Genomic DNA, 15,175 nt, shown 5'->3' on the forward strand with positions numbered 1-15,175 from the left:
CAGTCGCTGACTAGGATCACAAAACATCGTATGCAAGGGGAATCAAACCCATTATATTAATGTTAGAGAATGGAGAAAACCACATTGTTTGATTTTTAAATCATTAGCAAATCATGGTGGAAAACAAAGTATTTGGTCAATACCAAAATGTTCATCTCAATACTTTATGTAGCCTTTGTTGGCAATAACAAAGCCTAAACGTTTTCTGTAACTCTTCACACGCTTTTCGTATACTGGTATTTTGGCCCATTCCTCCATGCAGATCTCCTGTAGAGCATCATTGTTTTCAGGCTGCAGTTGGGCAACACAGATTTTCAAATCACTCCACAGATTTTCTATGGGGTTGAGATCTGGAGACTGGCTAGGCCACTACAGGACCTTGGAATGCTTACAAAGCCACTCCTTCGTTGCCTTGGCTGTGTGCTTGGGATCATTGTCATGCTGAAAGACGCAGCCACGTCCCATTTTCAATGCTATTGCTGATTTTCACTCAAAATCTCACTTAATCTACTTATACATGGCCCCAATAATTCATTCTTTGGCACAGCTCAGTGCTCAGTGGGGGGTTGTGGAGTGCGGCTTATAGTCCGGAAAATTCGTCAAATGAAGATGTTAATAGTGGTTATTAGCTATCTTTGTTTATGAATGCAAAGAGCAAATGTTTTATTGTTTTTTGTCAATGTCTAAGCGAAAAAAACCTCCTTACTCAGTGCGTTTGAAATCTGCTTTTGTGAAGAAGCAGCTGCCTTTTGTATAAAATAAGTCACGTTTCGTGGAGCGTTTGGTCCAAAAGGTGGTTTCCCTTTAATATCACTGCTGCTGTGATAGTTTGCAAAAGGAGAATTTGTGAGAAATCATTTTTGAGGTTTGAAAACGCTGGAGATGCCACAGTGTGCCAGTGTTCAACGCACAAAGCTGAAAGCGTGTATAAAAGTCAGTGTATATCTGTTCTTTTTTTTTTTTTTTTAAGGGACAGTGTGTATAATTTGATCACTAGGTGTTTTTGTCATGCCACTTAAGAAGAGTGCTAGTACGCATAATGCAGAATGTAAACTAAAGTGACCAAATTGCTCCTTTTTTTTCTCTTTTTTTTTTTTTTTTACCCTGCCTTATGCAAGGTTTTTTGGGTCTTTGTAGCAGCAAGAAAGTTCGCTAAGCTCCCTCTAGGTGAGGCTCATGTTATGTCTTATAAAGACATTAGTATAGAAAAAAATGCTTGTTTGTAGCGGTTTATTTTCTTTTTGCATATTATTCAAATATATATATTTTGTTTCAATGAAATTTTGTTCTCCACTAGGAAGCACGCACCTATAAACAAGCGGCAAAAGTTTTTACAGAGACTTTGCGATCTGGGCAAAACCATCGCACAGTGGCCGCTAAAAGAAAATGTTGAAACTAAAGATAATTATTCATTTTTTTGTACAAGATCTACGCATCCTCAAACACGTGAAATTAGGATAATTGGAAAAAGGTAGCACATTCATATTTAAATATTGGTTTTTGGATGAGTTATATAAAACTAGGAGGCACTAAATAAATACACACTGTCCCTTCAAATAATATATTTTACTTAACCTACATAGTAAAGTTCAACCAATGTCTTTGTCCCCCCCTGTCTTCTGAGACAATTAAGAGGGACATTGTGTGTTTTTGTTTATTTTTTTACATACCGTATTTTCTGGACCATAAGGAGCACCGTCAAAATAATCCTTTGAACTATTTACTTATATAAGGCGCAGCGGACTATAATATGCATGAAACTAACACTACAGTAAGACTGAGTTGCATTGAAAAACCCCATAGAAAATCCAAAATATTTTCTAGACCACAAATATTAGGAAATCTGGTCTTGCAGATAAAGATTGACCGATACGGGTACTTCAGGGACGATACTGATTATGGGTATTAAGAGGACGCCAATAACCGATATCTGGAGACGAAATGTACTCCTTGTAAAAGTTTAAAAATTAGCGCAAGAATTTATAATAATGCAAAAAGAAAACATTTGTTTATAAATTTCAAATAAAACTTGAATAGCTTTCAGAAACCTTTCACAGTAAACGAATGAGAAGTTAAAAAAAACTAGTATGACTAATCTTCAACCGAAAACTAACTGCAGGAAACGAGGCTTAGTAGCTACTCGTTATAGGTACTCAAATAGCTGCCTAAAACTTTTTACAATAAATAAAACTGTCAATGCAACCGACATGACTTAAATCAAAAAGTATAAAAAATGTAAACAGTGCTTGCAAATTGAAAATTGTGGGCACTCCTTGTTTTAGAGCCCGGTTAAAGATTGAATGTTATGGTAACAGCTAATCACTCAGCCTTTCACTTTAAAGTGCTTTTTATTCAATCCCAACTAAGCTCACGAAAAGAGCTAATTTATCAATCTCTACCTGAACGTGCATCCCTAAAACTAGTTAACTACATGTTTTATGCGTTCTCTTAATCACACTCATGCTTTTCTACCAGTTTTTAGACTGTCAATATTATCATTGGTCTTGATCCATAGGCATGTCGGGACTCAGGAGTTAGCTGAGCTGCCGTTGTAAACTCCACTCTAATGTTATTCTTTCCGCCTCAGTGGCTCCGCCCTGCTGGGCCAATCAGGCGCGGGGTGTGTTATATCTGAGACAGCGAGTGGGAGAGAGGCTCGCCTGCATCTGAGCCTAAATAATTGGCCTATGGAATAAATAAAAATACCGATGTCGGTCCTTGCCAGGTCATCGGTAGATCTCTAATAAATCATCCCTAACGTTAGTCGTAGCATTTTCTATTTCACTTAGTATATTTCTATTAAACGCATTGGATTTTTAGGCGCACTTTTAAATTTCCTACACATTTTTTAATGGGCTTTCATAGTCCTGAAAATACGGTATTGTTGTCAATGAAATCCCTGCACCTTTTCAAACAGATCATACTTGCAACGCTAATCCCTGTGTTTAGCTATCAGTCCAAATGTCATTTTTACAAATATTTCAGTATACAATCTTGCACTCAAGAACTGTTTACAAAAAATCGTATTGGAAGAAAAAAAGGGAGTGATTACAATGTTTTAATCTCTTATCGCAAGCCGGGGAGACCTAATCCCCAGAAAACAGTTTCCTACCTGTTTTCAGGCTCTATCCTCCAACATGGCTGCAGCTCATCAGTGAGCTCCATAAATGCCGATAACTTGCTGCAGCCCTGTTGGAGGAGCGAGATATTGGAACCAGACGGGCTCTATAGGACTAATGTTCCCGGTCTTTGTTATATCGCCTTAACCAGTGTTTTTCAAGCTTTTCTGTTAAACTTGATGTACACCGTCCTTCAAAAATGTTTACAAATTAACCCCGGGCACTCGTTTCATGATGTTGTTTTGAACTTAAATTAACATATTGCTTAAATTGACAGGATTAATTTTTAATCTTTTGTGGTTTCCATGGCTCAGGAGGTAATACAGATTATTAGGTATTCTTATTAGTCATTTTTCCTTATCAAGGTGTCATTTTCTTCATGTTGAGGTTTTCCTTGCCCTCATGCAGGATTTAGATTAGGGGATGGTATAATAGTAGTCGGTAGTCTATACAGCCCTTTGAGACTCCTTGTGATTGAGAGCGTCACAAAAAAACATGACACTTTTAGAATATATAAAATAATAAAATAAAACTGCGAAATGCCGCGCAAGGGTTTTTACATTTTTTGATGTATTGTTATTTTTCTGTGCAAACCTAAACATTTCATAAAAACAAAGGGCTCGGTGGAAAGTCTTCAGAGCAGGTTGGACTTCCTTAAAGGCTTCTCTCCCTGTTCCATTGATGTCCTCTCCTTATTTTGAATGTCTTGCGCTTGTATCCCTTAAGCACACGGGTTGTAGGGGCACCATTTCCTATGGTGTGTCTTGGGCAAGTACAACCTGGTGGCACCCATCCCTCTCCAGGCCAACAAATGTCTTGAACTGGGAACCTTTCGCACGTCTACTAAACTTTAGGCTTTTTATTTGAAATTAAATATGTTATCAAATCTATTTCCCTGTACTACCTCATGAGCATATGCTTAGTATATAAAATAAAAAAAATGGCAATCTGCTGCCACCTGACTGGAAGAAAAGGCGGTGAACAATGTCCGGCTTTTTTGCAATAAAAATTCAAATCGGGCAATTTCTCGCGGCACATTAGTGCACCCTTGCGCACTGGTTGAAAAATACTGGCCTTAACAATTCGGTGACATAGCTACTCTGGACTCCCACCCTAAAATCATATATATTTTTTGCCCTTTTGACAAAGTAGAGCATATTTTGAGTGTCTGCTGTTCATTGTTTCAATAAAGATGTTATTTATGATTCTCTTGTAAAAATGACCTCGGTGTGTTTTATTTTTATGAATTGAAGTTTCGTATGTAATACATCACCCAAGAACCTGAAGAGTATGAGTCAACGAGTGAAGGAGCTCAATTAGCACTCCGAGTCTTCATCCTCTTCCGTGTCACTGTCATGGGCAAGAACAGTTGCATCGTCCGGCTGCGATGACGCGGCCCGGAAAAGGAGAGAGCAGACCTTCGAAAGTAAAGAGGGAAATGCATTATCTAACTCTTTTACTTCAGAAATTCCTGTTAACCACGAGCAAAAAGTGAAAATCCACTAAGTAGTGTTGTACATTTTAAGAGCGGGAGGGAGGGCCAAAGAGACAAGGGCCAAAGACATAGGGGGGAGAGAGATAGAAGGAAGAGATTGAAAGGGGGGTGAAATTGAGAGAGGGGAAGCGTGAGATAGAAAGAGGGGAGGGAGATGGATTGGGGTGAAAGGGGGCAGACAGGATGAAAGAGGGAGACCAAAAGAGGGGAGAGAGGGCAAAAGAGAAAGGGGAGTGAGAGATTGGGGGTAAAAGACAGAAAGGGGGGGGAAGGGAGACTGGGGCAAAATATAGAAAGAGGGGAGAGAGGGGGAGGAAGAGTGATTGAAAAGGGGGTGAATTTGAGAGGGGGGAAGAAAGATTGAAAGAGGGAAGATGGATTGGGGTGAAAGAGGAGAGGGGATGATAAAGCGAGATCAAAAGAGGGGAGAGAGAAGGCAAAAGAGACAGATGGGGGACAAAAGAGAGAGGGGAGCAAGACAGATAGGGGGGAGACGGGCATAAGAGATAGAAAGAGGGGAGAGAGGGAGGAAGAGAGAAGATGAATGGATTAGGCAGCACGAGGAATGAAGCAAGAAAAACTCTTCTCAGCAAAGAAAAATTGGACATCTTCATGCTTTGCCAGAGTATCAGATGCAGACAATCAAATCGATCGTCGTTTTTCTCCCTTAGGCCCCTCTGGTAAATTTTGTGGCCCGCCACTCACCGATTTTAATGCTGCATTGCTATTGAAACCTCAATAACAGTGTTCAGAACTAAATTTTGTCATTTTGTACTTTCTCCAAGTCAAGGGTCTCCAATATGGTGCCCGCAGACCCGTACTGAAAGTAGCTCACTGGTGCAGGTCATTGTGTTTTTCTGATAAAAGTAGTCCATTTAACCTTACTTCCGAAATGTTACCTGTAATAACATAGTAACAACATAGTCATAACATAGGTTATTTCAGAAATGCATATCAGGCTGGGTGCCTTTTGAGCTAATGAGTTACAAAAAGCGTCACTAAGCTAAAACAGCTTGGAGACCCCTGCTCAAAGTATTAAAGGTGGGCAAAGATGCAGCACTTGTCATCACAACATTTACCGCAGAGGAGGCCGGACTGGCAGTCGTAGCGGGGTTGCCGAGTGCAAGAAGACTGCGCTCGTGACGCTCCCACAACGGGGTTGTCGGGACCCTCGGGCTGCCCTGGCTGGATGCAACCAATTCCGTACCAAGATGGAGACTCGGGGATCGATTCGGGGCCGTTGCTTCTTCGTACCTGTCACGCAACAATCGTCTTAGTGACACCAAAAGCTGAGAGTGAGGGATATTTGTTGTAGACTTCCTGTGTTATGATACATCTCATCTAATATATTTTCCATGTAGACACCCAAAAACCAGCACTATCACTGGATTTAAGCGGAACTGACTACCTTGTAAATCCCGCCTAAGGTGGAAAGTATAGTAAGAGATTACGTAGAGTGAAGCAGACGCCCACACGACTCCCTCCACGCGGCCTACTTGTCTCAGACACAGACGCAAGAATGACTTTAACCCTACGCCGACTTAAGAATCTAAAAGCAGCCAATCGTAACCGAGTAGCATGACTGACTTCCAACAAAGAGCCTTGGGTCAAAGAGTCAGGTACAGTAGATTTCTATCTATCTATCTATCTATCTATCTATCTATCTATCTATCTATCTATCTATCTATCTATCTATCTATCTATCTATCTATCTATCTATCTATCTATCTATCTATCTATCTATCTATCTATCTATCTATCTATCTATCTATCTATCTATCTATCTATCTACCTACCTACCTACCTACCTACCTTTTGCACGTTTAAGAATTTGGGATTAATATTAAAATCATAGAAGAGTTTTGTGTAGGTATCTTGATGGTGTGATGTCGTGTCATACCTAGGGGACGTCGGGTCCGGGGTATTAGTTTTTTGTGAGGGGTCTCCGCTGTCAAGAGTAGCCAGGACCACAGTGGCCTCCAGGCCTGCGTCCTCCACAGAAAAGCATGCAGGACTAGACACAAAACACTTCCCTCATTCCTCATTTTATGCCTGTTTTGTTCACTTAATAAGACTTACTTTCCTGCAGCGCCAAATTGGACTGAAACCGGAAGGTAGTGCATTTCCGCAAAGGACAGCAAACCCTTTAAAAGACATCAACGGATTTGCAAGTCATGTGTAGGAATATTCAAGTGTGTCACGCATATCTAATCATGATTGTACGAGTCATAAACTTTATTGTTTCAATCATTGATAACTTCTTGACTTAGTTGTATTGAATGCACTTCATGATTGGATGGGCGTCAGCAGGCTGTACTTGCCCAAGACACACAACAGGAAATAGTGCCCCTACGATCCTAGCGCTCAAGGGAGCCCTAATATAATGACTTGACTTCTTGCTATATCCATTATTAGTTGGCGATACTTGGAATTTTGGCGTAAATCTGACCTAAGTAATACAGGGTCGTATCAATCGATAGTATCAATCAATGATCCAATTACCAATATTTTTTGCTTGGAAATGTCATGATTGTTGAATAATATGTCCATTTTCTTTGGTCGATCTGCCCACTCCTAATATCCATTAATTCAGTGGTGTTTTTAGTTTGCAGTTATGAGAAAGCTTTGAGTTTTATCAATACTTGCCAGACAAAGGGCTGGTGTGAAGTAGGGATTTTTCGTTTTGTTTGCGTCATGTACTGCCCTCCCAGTATTCAAGTAATTGTCAGTTATTTTGATAGGAAATTTAGGTCCTGAAGCTCATTTGTGCCTGGAATACTCTCTTATTATAAAACTTCGAAGAAATTGCTCATCTCAGCTCCAGCGCTTGTTTTACCAGTCTTAAAACCTGGGTGTAAGCGAACGCATGGAGGAAGAAAAGTCATTCCTCTTCGGTTTTCCTTGAATAGCGAGGCTCGATGGGACGGATCGGACTTCAAACAGAAGAAAGGGCAGGCCAAGACGGGGGCAGTGTCAGTGCCTCACAGTAGGCCATCACAGACGCCTTCCAAAACAAGTTGAGGGTGTTAATGCGGGTCAAGTCTTCCTAATTGGACTAACACCACGGCTGTTTATCTAAATTTCCACAAGCCCTCCCAAACGCTTTGTCGTTTGGATTCTGTTACAATGAGGGGAAACAGCAAACTAGTTTTAATGCTTCTTCTTTCATGAGACCGATACCAGTACCTTTTCCTTTATTTCCTAAAAGAAAGACATTTATATGTCTAACACAGATTTTTAAAATCTTAAATGCATTACAAATTCATGGCAAATATGAAAATATAAATACATAAATAAATGATAAAATCCATGAATAAATGAATCAATTACATTCATGTTATATATTCAGGTATTATCTGACGTATCTATGAGTTAATTTATATGGCATACATTTATAGGTATGTGTTACTTCTACATATGGCATGACCTCCATAGAAAAGCACTGTACTTAACAGTCTAGTTCACTTAGTTAAGAACAAACTAATTGGGACGTTTTGAGTAAACGACCCAGAAAAAATAGGTCAACCTGACCCGTCTTTAGGGTTGGTGAAATGTTTGCGCTTTGTGATTTTACAGTATTGTGCATATTTTACAATTTTACTTGGGCCTTAAGAATTATCCCAACTAAGTCTCTTTATGTTCAGCAGCTTGAGTTAACACCATTGAGGAAAAGTAACATAGAAAAGGCGTGAACGGATGTGCTCTGAGGTGTCAAACTCATTTACGCTTGGGGGCCACATGGTAGAAAAGACATTCTCATGAGAGTAAAGAGAAATAAGCGGAAAGAGAAAGAGAGAAAGAAATAGAGAAAATGAGAGAAAGAAAGGGAGAAATAGAAAAAAAGCAAGAGAAATAGAGAGACCAATGGAGCGGAGGGGAGAAGTAAAAACAAAAAGAGATAACAAGAAAGTAAGAAAGAGAGAAAAAAAGTAAGAAAATAGAGAGAGTGATAGAGGGTGAGGGAGAAAGAAATAGTCAGAGATAAAAAGAGAGAGAAATAGAGAAAAGAAGAGATGGAGGAGAAAGAGAATAGGGTGAGAGAAATAAAAAAGAAACAAATAAGCAAGGAAGCAGACAGAAACAAAGACAAAGAGAAAGCTAGAGAAAAAACAAACAGAAAGAGAGAGAAAAGAGAGAGGGAATGAGATAAGGAGAGAAATGAGAGAAAGAGTGAAGACAAAAGATAAACAGAAAGAGAAATTGACATAGAAAAAGGGACGGAAAGAGAGGAATAAGCGTGAGAAAGAGAGACAAAGATAAAGAGAGAAAAAGAAATACAGTTACAGTGGTTATGTGAGTGGCACCTGACTTTGACGACATCAAGTGGACATATTTAAAACTGCAGCTCGTTTTTCTCTTGCAATTCTCTCAGCAATGTCTTGGGGGGACATTATGGCTCATGTTTGAAACCCCTGTCCTATAATTACCACACAATAAACAGTACAAAGAGAGACTGGAACAGTGTCCAATACTTCCAATCACAGGCACAAACAGTCCACGCTCACGAGCCGTGTTACCCTCAGCTCCTTCAGACAGAAGGTCACGGCCGCGTCCCCTCCGGACGCAAAATAGTCAAACTCGTCCGGGTGTAAGGACATCTCGGTGTACATCGTCCTCATGTGATCTGCGACACAAGTGCCTCTGTGTAAACCCGATCGCTCGCATCGGCTAGTCGCTGAGTGATCGTTTTACAAAAAGGTCAGAGATAGACCAAGATTAGCTCACCATTCTTTCCATCGTGGTAATTCCTCAAAGAGACTCGCGAGGGGGTTAGGGAGAGTGTGACTTCCTCCTGAGATCGTTGAAAGTGCGTCACCATGTTTGCAAGAAGCCTGAGTGACAACAAAGTGTGGGATAGTCCTTACAAATGGGAACTCCACTGCTGTTTATATCATCATTAGGTTTAAGCGGAGCATTTTTAGAAAATATTGCCCATTTGTTGGATCACTTCATCAGATTAAGCGCATTGTCTACAGAAGTTGTACAATTCGTGGAGAGCAGAGTATTTGAAAAGCAGGTTAATTCAACTGGGAAGGTAGGAGCAGGGGTGTCCAAACAGAATTGGTGAGCTGAAAATGTGTGTCGGCCGACTATACGGCCTGGCATTCTTTAGTAAAATTAAATAATAAATACTTAGTTTGTAGTGCTTGGGGATTAGTGTCACAACCTCGTAGCTTGCCTTTTTAGCATTTTCATTTGACTGGCAGGGTCTTGTGAAAAAGTGCTGGTTGCCATAGATAAAGCTTCCGGAAAAAAAGAGAGAAAGAAAGAAAGCCAAAGAGAAATAGAAAGAGAGAAAGACATAATGAGAGAAAAAAGAAAGAAAGAGAAAAGGAAAAAAGGAAGAGAGAGCAAAAGAAGGTAAAAGATACAGAGAAAGAGACAAAGATGAACAAAGTAAGAGAATAAGAGAGAGGGGGGGGAAAGGGGGAAGAGAGCGAGAGAAAGAGAAAGAAAGAGAGAGAGAGAGAGAGAGAGAGAGAGAGAGAGAAATACAAGTACAGCGTCTGTTAGAGGGACCTGGCTTTGGCAACATCGAGTGGACATATTTCAACCTGCAGCTCGTTTTTCTCTTGCGCTTCCCCCTGGGTTGTCCCGCGGACCGGATTCAATCCCTTAGCGGGCCTGAACCGGCCCGCGGGCCGCCGGTTTAACGGTTTTGGTCTAGTATCTATTTATTGCACGCCACAAAACTGTATTGGGCTGGAACACTGCTGTATTTTAAGCTACAATAGGTTTTCTACTATCCAATCCCTTTTTTGCAAACTCATGTCGTTTATCAATGATTACTATTTTCCCGTTGTTGCATTACTGGAACTACAGGACACAATGTTTATGTCGTTTTCAACTCTTAAGATTTTGCCCGTGTTTAACAAATTCCCCCCAAATTCGTAGTATTGTGAAAGTAGATAATACGGATATTACAGGTGGGGTGTGTAGTTTAAGGTGTCCTTAAAAATTGAACAAATGTTACATATTTTCTCTATTAGGTATGGGTTAACACTGCTCAACTAAGTACAAAGAGCACATGACCGTGATTTTAGCTAACCTGCATTGGCTCCTTGTTAGCTTAAGATGTGATTTTAAGGTTCTGTTGGTAGTATACAAAATCATGCAAGGACTTGCTCCCTTATATCTTTCAGATTTAATTTCCCCCTATTTTCCGGTGCAGAGCCTTCGCTCTGAAAATGCTGGTCTACTAGTGATCCCAAGAGCCAAGAAGAAATCCGACAGTGTTTTCCATTGGGGCCTTGGTGCTGTGGAATGCTCTTCCCTCTGAGATTTGATCTGCAACCTCAGTGGAAATGTTTCAATCCAAGCTTAAAACACACTACAATTATATAGCATATGAGTAACCTATATTTTATGTTGACAATATCTGTGTATTATTTACCCTCATGTAGGTTTTAGATCAGGTGATTGTGTCATAATAGTCTGTGGTTTGCAATAATCTGTGGTCTGTGCAGCCCTTTGAGACTCTTTGTGATTAAGGACTATACAAATAAACATGAATTGACTTGACATGTCATTATTTCCTTTCATCAGGCCTGTTCAGGGCGGAACCAACCCCCAAAAAGGTGAAAAAAGAAGAGTATTTGAGCGCATCTAAGAAAGACCATGTGTTATTCTGCCACCACCCCTGGCTAAAGTTATGATTGCAGCCTTAAATTTCGAAATCGCACACCACATTTAACCAACCGTGAAGAAGTAGAAATAAAGGAAAAGTCCTACTAGTGTTAATGTGACGTAAATAGAAAACTCCTGTGTATAATTTTCTTAAGGAGTATTTGTCTTTATTAAAGGAGGCTGCTAATATTTGTGTATGGAAAGTATGGACAATGGATCCATCGATGGAGAGATGGATGGATGGATGAACAGCTGGGCAAAGAGTACAACAGATTTACTTGCCTTGCAGGACCCTTGAGCACATTAGAACAGAGATGTGACTCAAACACAGCCTGCAGAGCTGCACTTTCCTGGTAACACAGATAGTAAGTTTTGGTGATACCTAAGGAGAAAACACATCATGAACAGTATTACACAACCAAACGCTACCACCCTGTGGTGTCATCGTGTACTGAACGCATAAAATACACCTAACTCTACCGTGTCTGCAGGAAAACTGCAACAAGACTTTGTCTTTGGGAGAGCAACAGGATATATAGCATCGCTCCACGTTCTTCTCTTTTGAAGTCAAACATCGGAAAAGTGGCAGCAAAGACTTCAGAGGCAAAAGGAATAATATTCAGATTCAGATATACTTTATTGTCATTCTTGTACACGTGTATACAGAACGAAATGTCGATACATCTGACCCGCAGTTTCCTTGAATGTACAGATATAAATAAAATGTTGTATTGAGTTGGAGTATTGAAGTACTAATATTATACTAAATAGTTATAGCTATGTATAGTATTATACAGTAGTGCAAAGAGTGCAAGAGGAGCAGCTAACCAGATGTGCAAAATGGGCAGTCGGGTAAACAAGTCACTATACAATAACAATAACACTGGAGTACGATAGTGCAGAGGAGAACAGATGAGCAAAGGAGTGGCTAGCTATAAGAGAATTGCCAGTAGTGTAAAAAAACAAAAAAACAAACGGATGTACAGATTAGAAATAAAGCTCATTGTTTAATCGGCAGGCAGCACGGCGGCGCAGTGGTTAGCGCGTGTGCGGCACAGTTCTGAGGTCATGGGTTCAAATCCATCTACCGGACTTGTATGTTCTCCCCGTGCTTGCGTGGGTTTCCTCCGGGCACTCCGGTTTCCACCCACATCCCAAAAACATGCCTTTCAGGGTAATTGGCCGGTCCAAATTGTCCCTAGGAGTGAATGAGCGAGCAAATTGTCTGTCCCTGTGTGCCCTGCGATTGGCTGGCAACCAGTTCAGGGTGTCCCCTGCCCACTGCCCGAAGATGGCTGGGATGGGCTCCAGCACCCATGCGACCCTACTGAGGATAAGTGGTGCAGATAATGGATGGATGGATGTTTAATCGGCTTTCGGGGGGATGTAAAATAGATTGCATCCGACTTTTGAGTGCGTCAGCGTCCCCTACCTTCATTTGCAGCTTGCATTTAATGGATTCACTGGCCTCCTCCGACCCCAGGCTGTAATTGTGGAAGAACATCGGCGAGAATAAGAAGCAACCGTATGCAGACTGAGATGAATTGACAGATCTCAGAGCCAGCTGGAAAAGAGATGTATAATATACCGTAAATCTCATGACTTGCAATATTCCTCTCAGATCCGATTCTAGAAGCCCACTCACCCCTTTGACCGTAGGATCCAACCACAGCTCATCTCCAATTCGTGAAAGTGCATGAATGGCTTTTCCGAAAGCTGTAACATGCACACAGGGACACTTTGTTCACTTTATTTTTCCTAAACCACACTTTCTACCTTGTTTGACGATATCCTTTTGACATTAAAGCTTTTACCGCTAATTTATGGGGCGCTTTAGCTAGCTTTGGCCATTGTAAAGTTAGCATATCAAAAAAAACGGGATAAAGTTGGCAACTCCACTCGATACTAGACCCAAAACACAAACGTTTAATAAATGTAGACCAACATAAACTTTGTTTTAACAAAATATTACCTTTAATGGCGTTTCCTTCGAGAGTGCAGTCCATTTTTACAAGGTGACTGTTTTCCCGCTCAACGGTGCCTCTAAAACGAACGTGCCATCCCATAATAGTAAAGTGTAATGGCAGGCTGAAATTTGGATGTTATAGTACGTTTTTATTAATATCCTTCATTATTTTTTTTAAATCTTATTTAAACACACATTTGTATTAACTCACCTTTTTTATAGTTGAAATATCATTTTTGATATTTTTTAATATTATTTATTTTTAATATTATTATAATTGTTAATATTAATGAAAATGTTGATATTTTTGATAAATATACATACATATTCTAGCTTCAGGTGTTATATTTAGAAAAAGGGTCAAAGTCAAGTCAAAGTAAAGAAAATGAATGTGTTATTTATTTTATGCATTGTTAGAATGGTAACACTGTTTACATTTAAATGAAGAAGTGTGACTTTTTCACAACATAGACAATATAGTTTTTTTTTTTTTTTTTAAATCTGCAGATGTATCATTAAAGCAGTTTTAGCTGCAATAGGAACAATCCACATGAGAAACTAAATATGCTTCCATTGAGCTTACACCATAGTAAGCTGTTTTTGTCTATGTGTTTGGTTTTTCAGAGATAAATCTATTATTAGTTGTTTGTGAGGGGATATGTGCAAACGTGTTTTCCGCCTAACATATTCAAATCATGTGTAATAGGATTTCAAAAGTCATGTTTATTTATTAATCACAAAAAGTCTCTAAGGGTTGCACAGATATCACCTGATCTGAAACCTACATTAGGTCAAGGAAAAACTCAAAAACCTCAGCATGGGGGAAATGAAGAAACCTTAAGAAGGGTCAGCACATTAAGTAATCGCTCTTCCAGGATGACTAAACTGGACGTTGCAAAGCCATCAACAGCCACTGACATCATCAACATGAAATATCTATCCATCTATGTAGTCTGGTCTATTATATAAATCCCGATTTGCGTGTGTGTGTTTGTATGCGGCTTACAGGCTCCGAAACAGCTGAACCAATTGTCTTGAACATGTACACAGTAGTACCTCAGACCTCTGGGAGTGTCTTTAGCTAGGTTTCATGACAAGGCACCCCAAATAAATACCAACAAAATCTATAAACATCTGCTTTTGTGTACAAGCAGTTCTGTAGTTGCATGCAGTAATACAGATTTTTGGCACTCCCCAGTGGTCTCCTAGCGCTATTATTTTTATTTTTGTCAACATGGAATATTTGCCCAAAACAGGTTGTGTTATATTTTCTTGCGTACCTCTGAGAACAAAGAGCACCTCTCAGGGCAGGGGTGTGTGAGAGGAAGCACATGGCCTCACAAGAAGATGAAGAAAGCCCTGTTTCTACCCCTTTTGGTGGTGGACCTCACACCGGTTTTTCTCATCCAGATGACAGGGACGGAGAGAACCAAAGGCTCTCCAAGCCTCATGGCTCTGGGGTGGCCAGTTCTCAAACCTTTAGACCTCAGTCGTCCATCTGGGTCCATACCCCAAAAATTTAGATACAAAGTCGTTTTAGTAACATTTGCACGAGGGGGGTCTTTCTCTTTGCATTTTTCAGCACAACGAAGAACAGCTGCCTAGAACTGGTAAGCATCCAGACTTTTAGATCAGCACTGGTGTATGGGATACTCCATTTGCATTATAGTGTTACAGTAGGTGCGGACGGGTAGCTAACCCTGCTAATGCTATCATCAGTTTCTCTGGGTGTGAATGAGCGGGTGAGTTTTCTGTCTCTGTCCCCTGTGACTGTCTGACAACCAGTTCAGGGTATCCCCTGCCCGCTTTCTGAAAATGGCTGGGATGGGCTCCAGTGCCCCCGCAACCCTGGTGAGAATAACTAGCTTAGTAAATAGATGGATGGATAGACCAATAGAACCTTAAAAAAAATCACAACTTAAATCATGACTGAGAGGTACCAACTGCAAACTTTTGATTCTAGACATT

General features: G+C 40.3%; 1 protein-coding gene across 2 annotated transcripts; it reads right to left on the reverse strand.

The window, feature by feature from the left end:
* Positions 1-3,152: 3,152 nt before the first annotated feature.
* Positions 3,153-13,305, reverse strand: rad9b (RAD9 checkpoint clamp component B). Of its 2 annotated transcripts, none has more exons than XM_088336931.1 (11): positions 13,214-13,305; positions 12,887-12,957; positions 12,674-12,805; positions 11,722-11,836; positions 11,524-11,623; positions 9,340-9,446; positions 9,132-9,238; positions 6,694-6,758; positions 6,515-6,628; positions 5,694-5,868; positions 3,153-4,537 (listed from the first exon to the last, which is right to left on the reverse strand). In XM_088336931.1, the coding sequence occupies exons 1-11, from the start codon at positions 13,245-13,247 to the stop codon at positions 4,436-4,438; spliced, it is 1,122 nt and encodes a 373-aa protein (XP_088193057.1). In that variant the 5' UTR covers positions 13,248-13,305; the 3' UTR covers positions 3,153-4,435. The 2 variants fall into 2 exon arrangements, with proteins under 2 accessions (XP_088193057.1, XP_088193056.1); XM_088336930.1 differs by having other exon boundaries at positions 9,132-9,253.
* Positions 13,306-15,175: the final 1,870 nt, after the last annotated feature.

Source organism: Urocampus carinirostris, chromosome 5 (assembly GCF_059441175.1).
Source record: "Urocampus carinirostris isolate Australia breed hairy pipefish chromosome 5, RoL_Ucar_1.0, whole genome shotgun sequence".
Lineage (NCBI taxonomy): Eukaryota > Metazoa > Chordata > Actinopteri > Syngnathiformes > Syngnathidae > Urocampus > Urocampus carinirostris.